Source organism: Poromitra crassiceps, assembly GCF_964638095.1.
Source record: "Poromitra crassiceps genome assembly, chromosome: 1".
Taxonomy (NCBI): Eukaryota; Metazoa; Chordata; class Actinopteri; order Beryciformes; family Melamphaidae; genus Poromitra; species Poromitra crassiceps.
This window is the reverse complement of record NC_139623.1, coordinates 71,633,113-71,657,352: the sequence shown is the minus strand read 5'-3', so window position 1 is coordinate 71,657,352 and position 24,240 is coordinate 71,633,113. Positions and strand designations below refer to the sequence as shown.

At 43.6% G+C, this 24,240-nt stretch overlaps 1 protein-coding gene across 1 annotated transcript; it reads right to left on the bottom strand.

Annotated features, from left to right (window-relative positions):
* Window positions 1–8,196: 8,196 nt before the first annotated feature.
* On the bottom strand, window positions 8,197–20,300 carry LOC310793111 (methyltransferase-like protein 27; the record flags this gene model as incomplete). Its single annotated transcript, XM_083654862.1, has 5 exons — window positions 8,197–8,399; window positions 11,737–11,829; window positions 17,273–17,408; window positions 18,732–18,860; window positions 20,220–20,300. The coding sequence occupies 5 exons, from the start codon at window positions 20,298–20,300 to the stop codon at window positions 8,197–8,199; spliced, it is 642 nt and encodes a 213-aa protein (XP_083510988.1).
* Between the last annotated feature and the right edge of the window lie 3,940 nt (window positions 20,301–24,240).

The following is a 24,240-nucleotide window of genomic DNA, read 5'->3' as shown; positions in this document are numbered from 1 at the left end:
AATCGCACTCATACTCAAATCATTGCAATTTTCCCCACTAATAAGTAATGTTTCCAATAAGCACTTTCCATGCATATGCAGCTCTGCTATGTGGGAATTGTAATGCTCGGCTCCCTGTGAACTTCCCTTCTGGTAGATGGCAGAATGTAGCTTTATGCAGTTGGGAGAATAATGAAATAAACAAAGAACAAACAAAAACTAATAACACATAACCCATTGCTGATGGTTGACTGCCACGACTAATTTCATGCTCAAATATGCTCCTACTATTCAACAATAATTGTACTGAGCCTCCTACATTTTATATAATATATATATATATATATATATATATATATATATATATATATATATATATATATATATATATATATATATATATATATATATATATATATATATATATATATATATATATAAATAAATATATATATACTGTATATATCCTGACGAAGCCATATTTTTTTATTATTAGGCTAAGTAGCTAATGAGCGAGAGCCATGAGCCAATCACCGTCAGCGCTGTCCGGTTTGCTGTCACAGTGCCACTGAAGCTGCAGACGGCTGCAGCCAGGTCGTATATTCCCTGGCTCCGATCTGCCAGACATTCACAGCTGATCTCATCTCTTCATGTATTATTGTTTACATTCATTCAAAACATGATATTCAAGTCATATCCCGTGCCTGCTACCTATGTCTCCCATCTCTCTCAGCTGATCTCAGCTTCCCTCTCATCCCAGTCCCGCAGGCTGCACAAAAACCCTGTACACATGCATCCTTTCATCCCTACATCCCTCATTCCTCTAACTTTCATTCAGCTAAGAACAGCAACATGGCTACTGCCCCCACTTTCTCTCTCAGCCAACACGGCTTCGGCTAATCAGCCCAACCCTCCTCTTTTCCCAACTGGTCTGTCCTTGTCGCCCCCCCCCCCCCCCCCCCTCCCCTCCCTTCCCCATCACCCAAATGTATAACTCACCTGGCTGTCTCTCTAACCACAACACCTCCACAGCTGATCCCTAGCCTTACCTCAGCGCTCCTGCCTTCGGTCATCCAGCTTCAGCATAGCGCTGTCTACAGCAGGTTCTCCAGCCTTCACCACAGCACCACCTACGATCTCATCTCTTCATGTATTATTGTTTACATTCAATCAAAACATGATATTCAAGTCATATCCCGTGCCTGCTCCCTATGTCTCCCATCTCTCTCAGCTGATCTCAGCTTCCCTCTCATCCCAGTCCCGCAGGCTGCACAAAAACCCTGTACACATGCATCCTTTCATCCCTACATCCCTCATTCTAACTTTCATTCAGCCAAGAACAGCAACATGGCTTCTGCCCCCACTTTCTCTGTCTCAGCCAACACGGCTTCGGCTAATCAGCCCAACCCTCCTCTTTTCCCAACTGGTCTGTCGTTGTCGCCCCCCCCCCCCCCCCCCTCCCCTCCCTTCCCCATCACCCAAATGTATAACTCACCTGGCTGTCTCTCTAACCATAACACCTCCACAGCTGATCCCTAGCCTTACCTCAGCGCTCCTGCCTTCGGTCATCCAGCTTCAGTATAGCGCCGTCTACAGCAGGTTCTCCAGCCTTCACCACAGCACCACCTACGGCCGGTGCTTCAGTTATTACTACAGCGCCACCTACAGCCAGAGCTCCCAGTCCTCAAGTCTTCACCACAGCGCCACCTACAGTCAGTCCCCATCAGAACCGATATTGCCGCTACCACGAGTTTCAAGTTTCAAGTTCCAATACTTCATTGCCTTTCATCATCGTTGACAGGAATTCGATTTAGTGAGCTCAATCACAGAACACAACAAGACACGACGACATACCACAGGACGGTTGTCGTGGTCAGCCCGCTTCACTCAGGGAATGACACAGAGCCCCGCCATCCAGTTCCAGCATTGGCAGCAGCCAATCTAGGCAGGAGCACCTGGCTACAGGAGGCCACCCCCCCCCCCCCGCAACCTACATCCAGCAATCGCTGGACTCCTTCATCCCTCATCCCTTCATCCCCTCGACCCCTTCATCTCTCCTCACATGGCAACAGCCCGGCCCACATGGCTTCAGCCCGGCCCACATGGCTTCAGCCTGGTCCACATTGTCTATCCTCACCAGTTTATCTGTCAGCTGCTACAGACGCAGTTTTCTCCAACAGCTACTGCAGACGCAGTCAGCCTCATCTAATGCACAGGATAGAGTAGAGTTCACCCCATCAGCTACTGCAGACACAGTCAGCCTCATCTACTGAACAGAGTAGTGTTCACTCCATCAGCTACTGCAGACGCAGTCTGCCTCATCCACTGCACAGAGTAGAGTAGAGTTCACTCCATCAGCTACTGCAGATGCAGTCAGCCTCATCTAATGCACAGACTAGAGTAGAGTTCACTTCATCAGCTACTGCAGACGCAGTCAGCCTCATCTACTGCGCAGGATAGAGTAGAGTTCACTCCATCAGCTACTGCAGATGCAGTCAGCCTCATCTACTGCACAGAGTAGAGTTCAATCCATCAGCCACTGCAGACGCAGTCAGCCTCATCTACCGCACAGAGTAGAGTAGTGTTCACTCCATCAGCTACTGCAGTCGCAGTCAGCCTCATCTACTGCACAGAGTAGAGTTCAATCCATCAGCTACTGCAGACGCAGTCAGCCTCATCTACTGCACAGAGTAGAGTTCAATCCATCAGCTACTGCAGACGCAGTCAGCCTCATCTACTGCACAGAGTAGAGTTCAAACCATCAGCCACTGCAGACGCAGTCAGCCTCATCTACCGCACAGAGTAGAGTAGTGTTTACTCCATCAGCTACTGCAGTCGCAGTCAGCCTCATCTACTGCACAGAGTAGAGTTCACTCCATCAGCTACTGCAGACGCAGTCAGCCTCATCTAATGCACAGACCAGAGTAGAATTCACTCTATCAGCTACTGCAGACGCCTCATCTAATGCACAGAGTAGAGTTCACTCCATCACCTACTGCAGACGCAGTCAGCCTCATCTAATGCACAGACTAGCCTCATCTACCGCACAGAGTAGTGTTCACTCCATCAGCTATTGCAGATAGTCTGCCCCATCAGTTACCGCACAGAGCAGAGCAGTTACGCCGTCAGCTGTCGAGATGCAGTTAGCTCCATCTGCCACCGCAGAGTGCAGTTCCATTCATCAGCCGCTGCAGACGCAGTTCACTCCTTCAGTCACTGCACAGAACGCAGTTCAATTCATCAGCCGCTGCAGACGCAGTTCACTCCTTCAGTCACTGCACAGAACGCAGTTCAATTCATCAGCCGCTGCAGACGCAGTTCACTCCTTCAGTCACTGCACAGAGTGCAGTTCAATTCATCAGCCGCGGCAGACGCAGTTCACTCCTTCAGTCACTGCACAGAACGCAGTTCAATTCATCAGCTGCTACAGACCCATCAGCTGCCGCAGAGGCAGTTTGCCACATCAGCCTCAGATACGCTTTTTTTTGGGGGCACGTAGGGTCTAGGAAGTCCCAACTCATCCACCCTCACTCCTCTTAACAGGAATACAGACACTTCATCTCAGGAACAGTCACGTCATTCTATTAGCTCCTAGAAGCCATCCTAAAAGGCCTCTTACTCGCCATTCTCTCTCCACTCAGCCTCTGTATCAGTTCTCTACATTCGGTCAACATATCTTCAATGGTTAAGCTACTCATAAATCCACGTTTACGCCGGATTCAGGCTGCGGAGGTCCCCCGAATTACTGACCTCACCTGCCTATGGTCTTCTCCTCATCCCAGTCTATCGGTCATAACTACCCGCACTTGCCACTCCAACGGAGCAATAGATTAGCAGAGAATCGGTCTCCCGACCTACTTCCACCTCAACTCCTATCTTAGTTATACAAGCCAGCGACTAAATACTACAGTTTCAGGCATGCCACAGGCATCACCTCAACATCCACTCTCTTCATGGAAACAGGAAGAATTGCCACACTATTCTGGTTCCAGAAGTACCTACACCGAGCCTCAGCTCCAGGCTTATCTCCAGAACACTATTCAAGCCACTCCTTCATAGACGTCAGACTGAGCACATCGAACCAAACCATCGAGCCCCTCGACCCTTCGTAATCTCTCGCATGTCGCTTCTGCATCCTCAATGATCTTAACGATCTCAGTGATCTTAACGATCTCAATGATCTTAATGATCTCAATGATCTTAACGATCTCAATGATCTTAACGATCTCAAGGATCTCAGTCGAGCTCACGTGCAACTCAGCTCAACTTAATCCGATTTATTTTGGGGGCCTGAAATCTGCTCGGGCTGAAACACGCCTCACGCCAGACCCGCTCGGGCAGACCACGTCTGAGACGGAACCCCCACCCTGAGTCTCCCTCTGCCCCGGTCATCAGGACGTTCCCCCGGAACACGTGACCTCCTAGAACAGACGACTCATCTCGCACCCACACTACACCATACACAACTCATTCTCTTCAGTAAAGAACCTTAACGATACTCTTGTTGTGGCGTGGTCCTTGCTAGTGAAATGAAAGTTAACGTTTAACTTAAGTTCAGGAGCTGGGCCACGCCTCAACCACTCCCCCAACTTCCTAACCACCCCTCTAAACCACTCCTCTAATTACATGGCAATATTACTTACACCTGGTTAACCTGCCTCACCCTGTTTGTCTCGATCTCTCGACCCACCCTCCCTCCCTTGTATATCTCATCCCTCAATCCCCTATCCCTTCCCGCACCCCTCAACCCTAAACATCCTCATTCCCTCTCACTAGGCACGGTGCATGCCTCTCCACGTCTCGTTCTAGGATCCATCCGGGGGGGGCCTGAAATCTGCTCGGGCTGAAACACGCCTCACGCCAGACCCGCTCGGGCAGACCACGTCTGAGACGGAACGCCCACCCTGAGTCTCCCTCTGCCCCGGTCATCAGGACGTTCCCCGGGACAGGTGACCTCCTAGAACAGACGACTCATCTCGCACCCACACTACACCATACACAACTCATTCTCTTCAGTAAAGAACCTTAACGATACTCTTGTTGTGGCGTGGTCCTTGCTAGTGAAATGAGCAACACATACTGTACACACACACCCGCGGGCGCCAATAGGGCAGGCGAGGCCGAGCTATGAGCGAGGCAGCGGCCGAGCCTAGGCATCGAGCACGCAAGATGCCTAGTGTATATATATATTATATGTGTGTGTGTGTGTGTGTAGAACTGAGCTTTAGGAAAGGAGACTGTCTGAGAGATGCCTTACAGTGCTAACCACTTACCCGCCATGATGTAAAATCATTTCAAGTGTGGCTACTGCAGCCCCAGTTGTCTACATTTATGGCAAATATCTGAATCTGAGTATGACACTAATATTGATGTCAATCTCATATGACATCCCCATCTCACACCCCATTACGATAATACAGGCACACATTGATGGTTAAATGGTTATTTTGTTTACTCATTCTAGAATATTCCAACACAGAAGTATCTCTATTGTTTATTTAACAGGGACAATGCACAATAAATGCTAAAAGCTCATTTGCATCTGTAGTCCCTGGGCGGGAGTCGGCGGTGGCATACGATTCTAAGCATGACATCAAAAACTATAACCAATGATTTAAAACAGTGTATCCATAACATCAACATCCATAACAATAGAATTACAAACATCAATATATCAATACATTTGGAAGAATGATCAAAATCTCACAATATATCTCACATCTATATATCAGTTGCTTTTGGAACAATAATCAAAATCACCTCACATTTCACTACATTTAACAAATAATCATTGCATAGTCACCATCTAGTGTAAAACTGCAGACATTTAAAGGGGTTTATAAAACTGCAGAATATTTCTGTTACTGATTTACTGCATACAAAACATGTATATTCTTTCAAACAGGACCGTTTCGCCCTAAAGTTTGCATTAGAAACATGTACACCACAATACAATACACACAACAATTCTCTAACCTTTTGTATTATTAATTTTTTAAGATTACATCAACCTGCCATGGGACTACAGGTGGAAACTAGCCCTTGGGCTATAACCTGGCATGTTTACTGTACGGCTGTACTGTTCATCAATGTGCCATGTCCCATTCTTTAAATAAATGAAATTAAATGAAATGAAAATAGAGACACTGCATGAAATAGGGGAAAGCTCTCCATTCACTTCCATACACCAGCGTCATTTTCCTTGAATTAAACGTGGCTAAAAGCGGTTGTGTGGTGGACTGCACAGACAACAAATGTAAAAAAATCACCAATTAAAGTTTCTTTGTACTCCCGAGCAAAACAAGGAAGCCGTTGACAAGAAAAATGTGGATCTAGCCAGTTCCTCTCTATAAAACAAATGAGTTGCGTGGGTTGCATTCATGTGTGATGGGTCTCAGGATATTTTGCTCTGTATTCACTGCCAGTAGGCTACACAGGATACAAAAGTAACGCACAATCTAATGATATGATAGTTAACTTTGCATCAATCCACTTTAACAGTAATGTCACGTCAGTAACTCAAACTAGACTGAAAAGCATAGATGTATGCATGTATGTATGTATGTACCTTATTTATGTATAGCGTAGATGTATTTCAGAATTTGAAATATGAAGTGAAACGATTAAATATCAATATATATGATCTTACCTGGTGATTAAATCATGTAACGTTACTGGTAAATCTCAAAGTATTTCACGTCAGGCCACTGTGTGGGATCATTTATTATCCAGCTTTATTGCTTTATTGCTATATTGCAAAGATAAACTGTTAAAGTCCGACTAAAGTTGGACATCATGTTGGCCTTTGGAATGAAACAACCAATTATTTTTAGCAGTTGACTATACTAATATTTACAATAATCCAATTATTAATGATATAGTAATTTATTGTCAAAAACACACCTAGTCTACATGTAGGCTATGAAAAAAATTACACCACATAATAAACTACCACCTATTTATTGTGCATGCAAATAATAAACATAATGACATAATGACATTCATTAATACACAGGGCAAGATGTTACTATCCTTTGTGCCAAAATCCGAGGTAAAACACATTTAGAAGCCCAGGATTATTAGCCCACATACAGCACTACAGTTGATGTGCAGTGCACTAAAGTAGACCGAAATCAGTATCAAACTCAAATTTTGGTATCGTGACAACACTACAGCCTAGATGGCAAGAGCATGGGCAGCAAAGTAATAGGTAAGGTTACTGCTTTAACATTTCTTTTGGCTAGAACGTCCAAATTTCTCGATAGAGATTCTATGTTAGTCTTGGCCAACTCGTTGATTTTGTGTCATTTTGATTATGCTTGCACTTCCTGGTTTGAGAGTTTAACTAAACTCCTCAAAGGCAGGCTTCAGACTGCTCAGAATAAATTAATGAGGGTAATTCTGAATCTGAAAAATGAATAAAAAGGGCTCCTAGTTTGTGTTTTTTTTATTCTGAATCTGAGCCCTCGGACGCATATTGGGAGAGGCCATTTTCAAATGCTTAACTGGGTTCCTGTGGAAGCTAGCGTCACTCTGTCCAGACTTAGCTTGGTTCACAAGATCATCTATGGTCTTGTCCCTGAGTTTTTAGATAAGTATTTTACCCATGTCAGAGAAGTGCATAGTGTATTTACAAGATCAAGTATTGCGAACCTGTGTTTGTTCAGATTTAAAAGTCTTACTGGAAAGGGTACCTTTGCTTTTACTGGAGCTGCCGAGTGGAATAGTTTGGATCTGCAAATTAAATCTGCTCCCACTCTTCATAATTTTAAACGGTTAACTAAATCATGGCTGATGGAAATTGTAATTAACAATTTAATTAAATGTAATTAACCTTGTGGTCCCTTAGCTAGGGTGTCCTATTTATTTGCACTTGAGCAATTCTCCTCATTTTTATATAGTTCTCTTAATCTTTATATTATTGCTTTTTTATTGACTTTTATTGCCTAACTTTTATTTAACTCTTACTATTGATTGATTTGTATTGCTCCTTTATGTCGTATGTTTATGTATGTCATGTTTTTACTAGGGACCATGCTGGAATGAAGTGTCCGCACCTTCGCAGGTTTTACGCCATCAAATCAAATCAAGCATCTCACAAAGATATGTAGTGTCACTGCTTATACAATAAAGTATTTCATTATAAGATGACAACATATTTGTTGTCTTGTTGTGAGATATGTGTGCCCTACTGCAGCAGTGGAGTGGTGCACTGTCCTAGAGTATCTTGTAGAGGTAAACAAAACCAGTTATGTATCCGTCCTCATGCCCGTTCACTGCTTTCTCCCACTCCTTGACCTCGGTGACCTCCACACGCCGCCACAGCCCCTCGTCCTCCATGTTTTCCAGCTCGCTCTCCAACGCTGCTTTGTACGCCGCGTTCTCTTCATCAAGTCTGGTTGTCATGCAAACGTAGCCACCTAGTGGAAGCAGGTGATACAACAGTAGTGTGTGCGTTGAGTGTGATGAAAGCTGCTGCAACACCTACTACAGGCTTAATTTAATCATCACATCAAAAATACAGCTTTGATTGAATGATTGATTGATTGATTGATTGATTGATTGATTGATTGACATCTTTATTGATAGTGATGACATATATATACAGTACATACACAGACACACAATAATCAAAAGGATAAAAACGCAATAAAGCTGGGAGCTTATTTCCATTGCGGTCCTTGAGGTGTCAGTGTGAGATATGAACTGGTGAATGAATGTATGCGAGCGTGTAAGAGCGTAAGAATATAGTGCATGTTTTAAGGTGCATGTGTCAAGACTATGGGGGGTGCGTGGGTGTGTCCACCATGTAGGGGATGGAGAAAACAAGGGGAGACTAAAAACATAATACACATAAAACCCTAACCCACTAAAAACATAATACACAAGAAGCAAGGGGAAAACTAAAAACATAAAAACATAGAAACATATTGCACATAATACACAATAGTGAAAACAATATAAAAGGCCTAATGAAAACAGTCAATAAAATATGTTAAACCCAGGATCGGCTGCTCCTGATCCAGCTCTTTACAGAGGCTTTAAAAGACGGCATAGATAAACTAGTCTTAATGGTTGTGGGCAGGCTGTTCCACAGCACATAGATAAACTAGTCTTAATGGTTGTGGGCAGGCTGTTCCACAGCACATAGATAAACTAGTCTTAATGGTTGTGGGCAGGCTGTTCCACAGCACATAGATAAACTAGTCTTAATGGTTGTGGGCAGGTTGTTCCACAGCACATAGATAAACTAGTCTTAATGGTTGTGGGCAGGCTGTTCCACAGCACATAGATAAACTAGTCTTAATGGTTGTGGGCAGGCTGTTCCACAGCACATAGATAAACTAGTCTTAATGGTTGTGGGCAGGCTGTTCCACAGCACATAGATAAACTAGTCTTAATGGTTGTGGGCAGGCTGTTCCACAGCACAGCTGCTGTGTAAAGGAAAGAGCTCTGCCCTGTACACCTTTTACACCTGACTGGGACAAAGTCGGTGGAGCTCCCCCTCGTGGCGTGGCCGTGCACGTCCCTGGCTTTTCTAAAATAATTTAAGAGGTACCTTGGCACTACATTATTTACTATCCTGTGAACCATGCAAAGTTTAATCTGGTTTACCCTGTCCTCTACTCTGAGCCATTTGAGGCTGTAAAAATGAGACTGTAGCAGCTTACCCAGTCCAGACATGATAAAACATTAATTGAAATATATTCATGAACCCCCAATTACTCACTTCCCACACTGGAACATTATAGTTTCATCTTATCGTATACAACTTTTTATGAGACTGTTCTCCAACGGTTATCAGACAGCAGCAGGGGCCATCACTATTATTCCACCAGAGGGAGCTCTACTGATTTCATTCCGTACAAATTCAAAAGGATGATATGATGGGCAAAGAAACATTCTTATACTCTGCAGCTAAAGAATGGAACGGTCTACCTAAACGAATCAAAACTTTACCGAGTCAGGCCAGCTTTAAAAGAGAGCTGCAGAAATGGCTCCTTAATAATAATAGTATCTAGGTAAGGGTCTCAGGGGGATTGGGCCCTTGTTTTAGGACCAACTCCCATTTCATTAGATCACTGAAACTATATTATTCATTATACATTTTGTCTTTTCTATTTTTATTGTATCTACTGTTGTTTTTTAAGGTATGTAAGTATGAAATCTACATTGTAAATTGTAGAAATGCTACATAGTTAATTCTGTCTTTCATGTCTACTTCTCTCTTCTACTTCTCTTAAACACCAAATGACCACAATGGAAATAAGCCCTAGTCTTTCTTGTGTTATCCTTGACGGTTTTTAATTTTGTGTATACTTAGGGCCCTATCGTCGTACGGCGCTATCGTTGGCGCTGCGTTTGAGCGCCTCTTATTGCTATCTTCCCAGCGTCTTAAGCTATCGTCTGCCTCCACCGTCCAGTTTTGCGCTGGGATGACACAGGTGTAGGCGTGGCCCAGGCGTGTCCGTGGGCCTCTAGCCTATCATGTGTCTCGCGCAAGTGTCATTTAGAGCTCTGGGGAAGATACCATCGGTATGTGCCGAGCCCAAAAGAGGTTTGGGCGTTGCCCGTTCCAAAATAGGCGTTCCAGCGCAATGTGTTAGAAAAATGGGCCTTGGGTGCTCTCAATTTTAACGCCAGCAAATAGCTGGTCTTAGCGCAAACAACCCCACTACGCCAGGCGTATGCCTGAGCGCAGACAGCATTCTCCGGTGCAGTGCAGGAAATCCTCCCTTGGATAGGCCCATTACGGACGGCTCGCGCGCGGACACACTTCCCTCCTCCATACACTGCAGAAAAAAACACACCTTAAGAATGAGAATTCGTTTGTCATGGTTTTGTGCAAAAAAGTGATTCGCATTTTGAATTGGATTACCAGGGGAACGATGGTCCGGCGGGGCGGGATTCTGTGTGTAGCGCGGGGAGGGGTGCTTTGTGTTCGGCTAGTGTGCCGTGTCCTGAAGGGGGGTCTCCCCGGATAAAGTGTGAGCTGGGCCGGGTAGGCAGGCCGGGTGGGTCGGTGCACAGGGTGGGTAGAGGCACTGCCGAGGCACCGAGGAAGCGCTGTGCGTGGTCCCGAGGATCGAAATCAGTTTCTGGCAGTAAATCACTTTCTGACACAACACCGGCCAGTAGGCTATACAGTAACCATTGATAGTATACAGTAACCTCTCTCCCTGCACCATTGCACCATGCAACAATAGCTTAACCCGAGCGGACAATTCTGGTATAGGCTATTGAAATAAAATCTCACACATTCCTACCCTATTAAAGAAACAAATATTTTTAAATGTGTATGTTATAGCCTATATGAGCGAAACGACTAATTAAAAGGCTACTAATTACAAAAGCTTCAATTTTCGTTACGAAATCCGAACTGGTTCTCACACTGTCACTCTGCTTGCACTAAGCAAGAAAGAAGCTGCTGCCTGCAGGCGGTGATGCTGTGGCTTTTAAGGGGAGTGATCTCAACTTGTGGTGAATTCTGTTAATAAGGGCATAAACACGCCTATCGGGGTTTGCGCTGAGATGACGTGAAGCGCAGCGGCCCGACACGCCCACAATTAGGGCTTTGCGTGGCGTTATTCCAGCGCAGAACGGGCGCTAATGCAAAATTACCGCCGTTGGGAAGATAGGGCCCTTAGTGTTTTAACTCCCCTGGAGTTTATGAATGTATACCTTAATGACACATCAAATAAATTCATTCATTCATTCATTCATTCATTCATTCAGCACAAGACAGTTAGGCCTCACCTGGTTTGGCGGCCTTGCACAGCTCTCTGACCACAGGAACAGGAACGTGACCAAGGCTCAGTGCTCCAGCGATCACAACCACATCAAAGGAACCTGCAGAAGGAGGGGAAGAGATCACAACCACATCAAAGGAACCTGCAGAAGGAGGGGAAGAGATCACAACCACATCAAAGGAACCTGCAGGAGGAGGGGAAGAGATCACAACCACATCAAAGGAACCTGCAGGAGGAGGGGAAGAGGTCACAACCACATCAAAGGAACCTGCAGGAGGAGGAGAAGAGATCACAACCACATCAAAGGAACCTGCAGAAGGAGGGGAAGAGATCACAACCACATCAAAGGAACCTGCAGGAGAAGGGGAAGAGATCACAACCACATCAAAGGAACCTGCAGGAGAAGGGGAAGAGATCACAACCACATCAAAGGAACCTGCAGAAGGAGGGGAAGAGATCACAACCACATCAAAGGAACCTGCAGAAGGAGGGGAAGAGATCACAACCACATCAAAGGAACCTGCAGGAGGAGGGGAAGAGATCACAACCACATCAAAGGAACCTGCAGGAGGAGGGGAAGAGGTCACAACCACATCAAAGGAACCTGCAGGAGGAGGAGAAGAGATCACAACCACATCAAAGGAACCTGCAGGAGGAGGAGAAGAGATCACAACCACATCAAAGGAACCTGCAGGAGGAGGAGAAGAGATCACAACCACATCAAAGGAACCTGCAGGAGGAGGAGAAGAGATCACAACCACATCAAAGGAACATGCAGGAGGAGGGGAAGAGGTCACAACCACATCAAAGGAACCTGCAGGAGGAGGAGAAGAGGTCACAACCACATCAAAGGAACCTGCAGAAGGAGGGGAAGAGATCACAACCACATCAAAGGAACCTGCAGGAGGAGGGGAGGAGATCACAACCACATTAAAGGAACCTGCAGAAGGAGGGGAAGAGATCACAACCACATCAAAGGAACCTGCAGGAGGAGGGGAAGAGATCACAACCACATCAAAGGAACCTGCAGAAGGAGGAGAAGAGATCACAACCACATCAAAGGAACCTGCAGGAGGAGGAGAAGAGATCACAACCACATCAAAGGAACCTGCAGGAGGAGGAGAAGAGATCACAACCACATCAAAGGAACATGCAGGAGGAGGGGAAGAGGTCACAACCACATCAAAGGAACCTGCAGGAGGAGGAGAAGAGGTCACAACCACATCAAAGGAACCTGCAGAAGGAGGGGAAGAGATCACAACCACATCAAAGGAACCTGCAGGAGGAGGGGAAGAGATCACAACCACATCAAAGGAACCTGCAGGAGAAGGGGAAGAGATCACAACCACATCAAAGGAACCTGCAGGAGAAGGGGAAGAGATCACAACCACATCAAAGGAACCTGCAGGAGAAGGGGAAGAGATCACAACCACATCAAAGGAACCTGCAGAAGGAGGGGAAGAGATCACAACCACATCAAAGGAACCTGCAGGAGAAGGGGAAGAGATCACAACCACATCAAAGGAACCTGCAGAAGGAGGGGAAGAGATCACAACCACATCAAAGGAACCTGCAGGAGGAGGGGAAGTGATCACAACCACATCAAAGGAACCTGCAGGAGGAGGGGAAGAGATCACAACCACATCAAAGGAACCTGCAGAAGGAGGAGAAGAGATCACAACCACATCAAAGGAACCTGCATGAGGAGGAGAAGAGATCACAACCACATCAAAGGAACCTGCAGGAGGAGGAGAAGAGATCACAACCACATCAAAGTAACCTGCAGGAGGAGGAGAAGAGATCACAACCACATCAAAGGAACCTGCAGGAGGAGGGGAAGAGGTCACAACCACATCAAAGGAACCTGCAGGAGGAGGGGAAGAGATCACAACCACATCAAAGGAACGTGCAGAAGGAGGGGAAGAGATCACAACCACATCAAAGGAACCTGCAGGAGGAGGGGAAGAGATCACAACCACATCAAAGGAACCTGCAGAAGGAGGGGAAGAGATCACAACCACATCAAAGGAACCTGCAGGAGGAGGGGAAGAGATCACAACCACATCAAAGGAACCTGCAGGAGGAGGGGAAGAGGTCACAACCACATCAAAGGAACCTGCAGGAGGAGGAGAAGAGATCACAACCACATCAAAGGAACCTGCAGGAGGAGGAGAAGAGATCACAACCACATCAAAGGAACCTGCAGGAGGAGGGGAAGAGGTCACAACCACATCAAAGGAACCTGCAGGAGGAGGAGAAGAGATCACAACCACATCAAAGGAACCTGCAGAAGGAGGGGAAGAGATCACAACCACATCAAAGGAACCTGCAGGAGGAGGAGAAGAGATCACAACCACATCAAAGGAACCTGCAGAAGGAGGGGAAGAGATCACAACCACATCAAAGGAACCTGCAGGAGGAGGGGAAGAGGTCACAACCACATCAAAGGAACCTGCAGGAGGAGGAGAAGAGATCACAACCACATCAAAGGAACCTGCAGAAGGAGGGGAAGAGATCACAACCACATCAAAGGAACCTGCAGGAGGAGGAGAAGAGATCACAACCACATCAAAGGAACCTGCAGAAGGAGGGGAAGAGATCACAACCACATCAAAGGAACCTGCAGGAGGAGGGGAAGAGATCACAACCACATCAAAGGAACCTGCAGGAGGAGGAGAAGAGATCACAACCACATCAAAGGAACCTGCAGGAGGGGAAGAGATCACAACCACATCAAAGGAACCTGCAGGAGGAGGAGAAGAGATCACAACCACATCAAAGGAACCTGCAGAAGGAGGGGAAGAGATCACAACCACATCAAAGGAACCTGCAGGAGGAGGGGAAGAGGGCAGTGAGTAGACACAAAGGAGGATGAGCGAAACCAGCAGACAACATGGATGAGAGGATACATTTCATTCCAGTTGTCCTTTCAATTGGACAAGAACAGCTATTTTGAGTTTTCTACAAAACTGCAAAACTGTGGAATAAATAACACTATGTATTGATTTAATAGGATCTATCTATCTATCTATCTATCTATCTATCTATCTATCTATCTATCTATCTATCTATCTATCTATATCTATATCTATCTATATATATAGATATAGATATAGATGTAGATATAGATATATATATATATATATTCAGAATACAGTATTTAAAATACAAAATGAGTATATCTATTACTATCTCATCATATGTTCAGGCTGGGGTGGATTGAATCCTCGCTGGTCAATGCTAAGCGCTCTCATGTCATCCGACATGGTCATCTGGCAGCTCTTCTTTGGCCTCTGTGCTAATCCATCTCTCTCGCTGGATCTGCTCAAACACTGGTCTGTTTCTTGATGCACCCTCCAGTTTTTGTTGGACCTCTGCAGACGACCACAGGGCAAGCAAACATGTGGTCTCCTCCACGGACCACTGCTGCTTGGTTTTTCCAGCTTCCATTGTCTACAAATCGTTCTGTTGTGTGTGATGATGAGATATCTGCACTCTGCACAAAATGTTGTTTAAAAATGGCGCTTTTCTCGTGTTGTTGTCGTTGGTCATGGTCATGGTAACCACGCCCCCAGCCCCTGACACGGCCTATGACGTAGCGGTGCTTTCATCTGATCCAGGAGAGAAGTGGAGCTACTCAAGCACCAGTTTCCAGGGCCGAGAGCCAGTGTTTAGGCTGTCGAAACACAAAGAACTGGTTCAAAATTAGGCTCTGGCCCAGAACCGGCCCTGAAACTAGGTCGGTGGAAAAGGGGTATAAGTTCACTGACCCACAGACCCCCTAGGGGGATCCGGGGGGCCTGCTCCCGGAAGGAAGTTTTGTACATTTTAAAGTGGAAAAAGCAAAAATGTGGCACAAGGAAGCTCAGCAGGCCAAAAGTGAAACAGAAAAGAGAAAAAATGTGCTTCTTGGATACTTATAGAAAGATTTTAATTACAAAGTAGAGTACATGTCTACTGCAATAGCTAAACAAACAATGTACATCTTCAAGAATAGACAGGGGCACAAAATGAAACGCGTTTCAACCTCTCTTGTCTTCGTCAGCCTGATGAAGACCAAAGAGGTTGAAATGGTACATTTGAAAGTAAAATGCATCAATCTGGTGCACTTTGAGAGCAAAATGAAGAGGCTAGATCTATGAAGAACTACACACATCATATTAATATCCTCTTTACTATGATGTGGCTTTACAATGATCAAAACAATATTGTCTCCTTATATATTCTGCATACAGAATTCAATCAATTCTCTCTCACTATTAATTAAGAACTTTCACATATCCAAAAACAAAGACTGAACCGACATATCTTTGGAGGACTCTCTCTCTCTCTCTCTCTCTCTCTCTCTCTCTCTCTCTCTCTCTCTCTCTCTCTCTCTCTCTCTCTCTTAGAATTTACATTCTAAGTCTAAAATAAATTCTCAAAATAATAAAAACGTTATTAGAACTTTTATTAAAAACTTGTATTAAAGTTAGATTTAGACTTGATTGAAAAAATAGCTTAAACATTTTCAAAGGGAAATACACCTTTCTGATAGAAAGTGCATGCAACTCAAGGTGTGTAGCCCTAAGCACGCCCTGATATCGCATATCGCCGTGTTGGTGTCGTTCCTGGACCAACATTCGCTCCTAGTACGGGCCGGGAAAACCCCGCCCCGAACTCATTTGATTGGTCGCCGCAATTGCTTCTTCCTGAAAACGTGCGACAAGTAAAAAATATGTTTAAGATTAGGGTTGTCGTGCTACGCGAGTGGGATCCGCAGAGTACCAGGCAGCCAGCTGATTCTGTGTGGAACGAGCGGACAATCCTCTCCGAGGGGCGACCCCTGACAACCAGGCTCTCAGGCGTGCGCCATTAACGCTATTGCGGTAAATTCAATATTCCTGGAATGCGAGTTTTAACGAGCCAGTTACATTTCTTTGCATTCTTAGACATTACCATTTTTGTTTTTTGTTCATGTTTCATACAATTGGCCAAGTTAGTAGTTAGTTTATGGGATAGGAATTCTGCCAGATGACAGGCACTATTTAGGCCATTTTCTCCTTCATTCGGAAGAGAAAATTATCCTGAAATGAAGATTTGATTGACAGCTGCCATGTTGTGATATGATTGGTTAAAATGGGGTAGAAATTTGATAGTACTAGGTGACATCAGCAAACTGTAGATTACTGTTATGAATGAAATCTTGAAAAATGAACATTTGATGTGAAAAATTGTGAAAAACTAAAGAAATTAGATTTTTGTGTTTTTTTTTGCATGCATTATTAAATAGGTGCACTACATACCCAGGTATTTGAACTAAAATAAAATAAAAGTCATTTTTGGGTTCAGCTCGACTTTAAAAGGCGTGGTTAAATGGTTAGCGCCGGCTTTAACGCCGAGGACAAATTAGGGAATGCGCCTGACCACGCCCACTAATAGTACTGCGCCTGGCCTTAAACGCTAATTTAAGGCCAGGGGGAAGATAGAGCCCATTGTGAATGTTTTTGGCATTAACAGAAATCTATCTCAACATAAAACAAGCAAAATAAGCATTATATTACCCCACTGGACAGGAAGCGGCTCCACTCCCATAATGCATTGCCGGAGGTCCTGGTACAGCCCGGTCTTTCTGGCCATTTCCATCATACCCTCGCTTCCATCAATGCCCACAAAATGTCCAAACCCATGACTTTTCATCTGTAACACAGAGACACTTTGGTTATTGGTCAAATCAAACAAATCTGGACATTGTAAATTAATAGTCAATTTGGATTAAAACCCCACATTTTTAAATATATCTATCTACCCAACTAGACAGAATGAAGAAACGGGAGTTAGAAAAACATGATTATGAGAATATGACCCAATTTTATGCTATTCCTTCTGATGGAGAATGAAATTCCAGAGCCAAAAGGTAAACAGTGAACCACTTGAAGGAAAACCAGTTGTAATGAAATGATGGAGCCAGGAGTCAGAAGAAGTCGTCTGATATGATGTATTGAACATAGATCTTGGCCAAGAGATGCACTCTTGTATATTCACGGATGGATACACAGGCTTACATACATTGAACAGAAAGTCAAAGACACTTATAGGACACACATCAGATAACATGTCTTGACGCACATCAGATTACATGTCTTGACGCACATCAGATTGTCTTGACGGGTAACTGTCTGCCTTTCCGAAGCCCTGCCACTCCGAACGTTAACTTCCATTATTCGGACTGGCGGTCGTTCACCTTTTTTTCATAGGCTCCACCATTACGAAAATTCCTGCCTTCATTATTCGAAATGTCGGCCCTTCCTCGCTTTTCTAAAGGAGCCGCCATTCCGAAGTGCCGACCTTAGGTTTAGGCGTGGGGGTGGGAGAGGTTAGGTTTTGGGTTAGGGTCTGGGGGAGGTTAGGTTCAGGCATGGGGGGAGGTTAGGTTTGGCGTGGGGCTGGGAGAGTAAATAAATAAGTTATGTTTATACAGCAGCTTTCACAGACAGTCAAATCAAGTTCGGAGTGGCGGACCTTATGGAAATCGGAGTGGTGGGATTTCTGAGTGGCAATATTTCTGAGTGCCGATATTTCGGAGTGGCAGAACGTCGGAGTGGCAGCACGTCGGAGTGGCAGCATGTAACCGTCTTGACGCACACTGGAAGGCCATTCAGTAGACTCAATCTATCTGTTATTCTGGCCCTGCAAAGAGAGCACTGTGGCAAGGTGACAGGGCACAGTGTGCGATCGAGAGGAGCTGCAAATGTATGGTACAAGTTATCTAAATATGACGTCTATCTGTGTATGTACACAGGTCATCTAACTATGAAATATGTCTGTGTCATAACTATATGTAACTAAAATGGAAATGTATATGAATATATTAATAACTAGTGATTGTCCAAATAAAGGCTAATGTGATGTAAATTTTCTCCATCACCTTCCTTCTTGCCTATTCAGCAAATACAACCGAATGTAATTCTATCCTAGACCAGCCAAAAGCTTTCCTCTCCATCCAGTCTTTTCCAGTTTTACCTGCTTGGCAACCATCCCAGTTCCACAGGCCACATCAAGCACCACAGCTGCTTCACGGTCACAAGTGAAATTGGAGGTGAGGCGGGTAACTGCTTCAATCGGTGCACGGAACTCGAGAATAACCAAATCCTAATACAGACAAAAGAGGAAATAAAACTGGCTATGAAGTATATTATATGGAGGTCATGGTAAAAAGAAACAAACAATTAAGTTGCCGCTGTGCAGTGTGTAAAATTACGCGTGAAAAATGGCTTTTGTTGTAAATTGTAATGCCCTTTGTAACTGAACTGCACTCTTGATTTTCCCCTCCACTGGAGTTTAATTTAGACTCGCTATTTTATGTTCCTGATCATTTTAAATTAATCTATAGGTTTAAGAGTCCACTAACACAACAAAATCATCCTTTCTTTAGCTAATCTAATCCAATAGGAAGGGCAAATGATTGCCACCTGTGTTATTGCTCAAAATGGGTAATGTTGGGTGATGTGCAGTACTGATAAGAGTTTTTATATTAGATCTGGTCTTCACTGTATAGATTCATGAGATACAGATCAGTAGCTACTAGGGGTGTCACAATACACTAATTTCACGATATGATACGATACACGATATTGGGTTCACGATAACGATACGATACGATATTTTAACAATATTCTTTTTAACAAAAGTAAATAATTTTTATGTATTTATTTATCATTTATTTAACCATGTGAGTCCCGTTGAAATCGAAACATCTTTTCAAGGGAGCCCTGGGAAAATACTGGAAAAATAGTCTTTCATTTGAAATACACAAAATACAAAACAAATGCTGTTTTTGGAAATTGTTATTATAATAACTATAACACAACATGGAAGATAATGCTTCTCTTGCAATAGAATGTGTCACACTGTCACAAACTGAATGTTTGTTGCATGGTGAAAGAAAAATAAAGTATACAATCTATTTCTTAAATAACTCATGCTCAATGGTCCCTAAACTTATGTAATCTTATGTACCCCTTGAGCTGTTTTGCCATGCCAGTAGTAGTCTACCCCCTCACTCATGCGTGTTGCGTGCTAAATTTGTTCTATTATTATTCAGGAGCAATTTTTTTTTTTACGATATCATTTTTTTCTGACGATACGCATATCGTGACGTTTCGATATCGCAATATATCGTGCGACGAAATATCGTGACACCCCTAGTAGCTACTTTATTCTCTGTGTAGAGACATTTTATGCTCATATTGGAACTCTAAACAAAGAGGAACCATTCACTTCTGTGGGTTGTGAGAGGGCTGAGAAGAAACTGTGTTGGCTAGTGCATTGCGCGTTTGGTGGTCATATCAATTTCAAAGAGTTGTGACTAAATTGGGAGTGATTACATAATAACTGAACTTTCATTTTGGGGTGAACTGTTCGTTTAAGTATCTGTCATCAGGTGTTAATTAGTCAAATTGAGTAAAACAGTGCTATGCGGTGTTGCCCACCCCATTTAAGTTACCTCACCTGGTCATAGTTCTCTGCCCAGCTGTTGTAGAAGGCGATCTTATCATCTACTGAGGTGTCCTTGTGAACTGACAGAATCATGTCTTTCACAATTTCAAAAGTCCTAGGACCTGGCATTATTGCATCCACCTACAGTATATCATGAGAGAACGGGACGTCGGTTAAGTTGAATGTTTGACAGATGAGCATAGGCTATTGAGGCTATAGCCTGGGCTACATTTATAACACTCTGCAAAACTTCTAGGTGTGATAATAATAATAATAACGGTGGCAATCCAATGACAGTAATTTTGCTTTTGCTATACAGCATGATAAGACAATACCCACCTTATGGTACAGGACACACACACACTACTTAGGACAGGACACAGAAATAGACAAGACAGGACAGACAGGCGTGGACAGTGACCACTAAAGGCACACTGTAGTGGTGATAGGTATTAATGGTATCTGCTATCAATAATATCATTTAGAGTTCATCTGAAGGCATGTTTGGATTCAAGCCCACACAATAACAACAGGAGGTGACTTCATGCAGAATAATATACTGTATTATTACTCAACTAAATCACACTCAGGTAAATGCAGGTGAATAAAGTACAGTATATACAAGAGAATAGGTATAGCTTTGACTTGTGATCAATAAATGGCAATAGGAATAGATGATCATGTGAATATACTGATCATTAAATATGGGTAGAGAATAAGTCCCACCGTGCTTCCGCTATTTGTAGGCAGCTCCGGTGCATCACAGAAGAATTAAAAAATAATGAAAAAAGAAGATCTGGAGCAGCTCGGACAATTAAATGCCCTATTTAGGTGCAAAGTAACAGACTAACGTTTCAACGCCAAGTGCGTCTTCATCAGAGTCGAGACTGACTGACTGACTGATTGTAGGCTCGCCCGCCGCATGGTCTCGCTAGCTGTCTGCGCGGCCTCGCCCGCAGCTCGCCTACTGCGTGGCCTCGCCTACACTATTGGCATGCGCAGCGCACAATTGCCAACTTCGCATCACTGATGACATCACTCACTGATGACATCACTCACTGATTACATCACAATTGCTCGAGTGACCATCACTGATCACATCATGCACACATTGACCGATGATGTCATAGACACTGTGACATCATCATGACATCATCGAGTGCTCGAGTGACATCACTGATCATCATCAGTACATTGTGACATCATCAGTGACATCCTTACTGACCAAAATCGTCACAGATCTCACAAAAATCGCAGATAGACAAATAAACAGACAGACAGACAGAACCCACTTACTCCCTTTTACATAAGAAAGATGTTTGATCAGATAGATGATTTGCTGAGGCCTGACTTGAGGGCGGGGCCGACCTAGTGCTCGGGGGACATTTCCAGCAGGAAGTGAGAGACAGTGAGGCATTTGATACTGTAGCTCAGACAAACGCCACACGGACACGGAGTTACAGTAAGCTGGACCGCAAACCAAAGACAGTGGTCTAACTAATGAGCCATTGACTGTGTAACGGTGAACTGAGCTGTTGGGGTCCTGGAGAGCCGTGCTGAGGGGATGGCTTTCCTGCTCGTGCTGGCCCAGTGAACCAGCCCGTGCCGAAGGGAGATGACCACACCGCCTGGGAGTACTGCAGGTGCCCTGCCCTCACTGATAGCTCATGGCTATGTATGCTAATGTTCGCTCAAACCCGGCGAACTGTCTGGTGGCCTTGTGAGACAGACAAATGACATTGAGCTAATCGTAATAAGTGAACTAACCATTAGCTAGGGCGCAATGACATATGACTTGTTTGCTGAGTTAAGATAAGAGTTATCTTATCTTATCTTTTAATGATATAACCACTTCTACCCCTCTCCTGGTCATTATAAGGGCACGGGCCTTTCCAGCTGAGAACTGGCAATGATCATCTGGGTTGCAGACAACACAAAGGTTATGTTTTATGGATTCCTCAATCTTAACTAACACTCAACTAATGGGACAAAAAGTAGATGTTCAACAAAATGGCAGTTGTCTATTTGCTGCATCTGTATAGACTACACCAGTGGTTCTCAACTGGTGTAGCCTCAGGACCCACTAATTTCCTTGTCATGAAGTCGCGACGCAAATTTCAGATTTTTTTTAAACCACTCAAATTTATTGCACAAAAAATAGCGCATTCATTTAATACACAATGCCTTCATGCACTGTTATAAACCTCAAATTAACAAAAAAGTGCAACAGAAGTGCAACTAGGGCTAAAAACCAATTGAAATAAGGCAGACTTGAATTACAGGCCTATATGTTTTTAAATTTAAACAAGTCAAACTGGTCATGCTCAGAAAGTCTTATTTGAACTGTATGAAATATGAAATAAAAGGCAGACTTATCTTGAATTACATGCCTATATGTTTTTAAACAAGTTAATAATAATAATAATAATAATAATAATAATAATAATAATAATAATAATAATAATAATAATAATAAAGGTAATAATAATAATAATAATAATAAAACAAGTTAACCTGGTCATGCTAATCCAGTTTCAATAGTCTGAATTTAACTACGGTAATATGAAATAAAAAGGAATCACATAACTTTTAATTAAACTGGGGCCATGCTAATCCAGTTTCAATCATCTGAATTGAACTAAACTTAAATATGAAATGAAAAGGCAGACTTCTCTTGAATTACAGGCAGAGCATATGCTTCAGCTTGTTAAACAAGTAAAACTGGTCAGGCTAATCCAGTTTCAATAATCCGAATTTAACTCAAATGAAATATGATTTTTTTTTTTTTTTTCCAATGTCCGCGACCCAATCAAAATGGCCCCGCGACCCACCAGTTCAGAAACGCTGGACTACACAACCTGAACCTAACCCTAGGATTGACCCTACCCAGCCACTGGATATCTGTAGACTACATTTAACACTATCGTGTCACCTGAAACTTTTAGTAATCAATGCTTGGGTAAGTTACCTTTGAAACTAGCTAGTTACTTTATTTTCTTACTTGACCTAGATAGTAACTTACATTAATAGTCTTAATTTAAGAGTTAAGAGTATTTTCACATCACCCACTTAAAATCATGTCTTCTGCTGATGTTACCACTCTTAAAAAAATCACCACTGGTCGTCACGTTAAATAACAAACTCCTTTTCTCTAAAGAAAATATCATGGTAGCTTTCATTTACCTGGTTCCACAATAAACCAATAAACTAGTTAGATCGCAGAAGCGTTAACTGATACTGTAGTAGTCTCAAAATAAACTTCAGACTGCACTCACAAGTGCTTTCAATTCAAATCTTCAGGTTTGATGGTGAAAGCTGAACTTACAGTTAACAATAATCCGTTCAAACTAAAGTAATGCAACATTGTTAGTAATGCATTATAGTCACCTAATAATATCCAAATCAGGACTGGACAACTGTGTGCAAAGAGTCTGCAGGTTTTCATCAAAGACAGCAGGCAGCAAGTGATTTCACCAGAGAAGAAGAAGTCATCAGTGTAGTCAGCTGGTCAGCAGTCTTTGTTGGAATGCACGTCTGCAGACTCTCTGCCCTCCGTGGCACATGGTTGGCCCACCCCTTATCCAAGTAGTCACGTTGTTGTTTCGTGCCCAGTTTGGCATCACAGGTATTACGATATACAGTAAAGAGGGAATCTCCCACAAGTAGACAGAAGTCAGGCAGGCATTGAGGAGAGCTAAATAAAGTTTTCGGATACAGGTGTCATGACAGTTGGGATCTTTCTATATGCTACAGTTTGGGCACTAATCACACACACACACACACACACACACACACACACACACACACACACACACACACACACACACACACACACACACACACACCTCCCCTGGGGTACTCTCAGCACTGAATATAATCACTCCTAGTAGACTCGTGCTTAAATACTAATAATCAAGAATGCCTTGGCCTTTAAAGTAGTAGAAAGGAATGCTAAACTAAATACGGTAATGAATAAAGTCTACTACACTTTCCTCAAGTTCAAGAAGCAACACAAAGAGCATGTGGTGCGAGA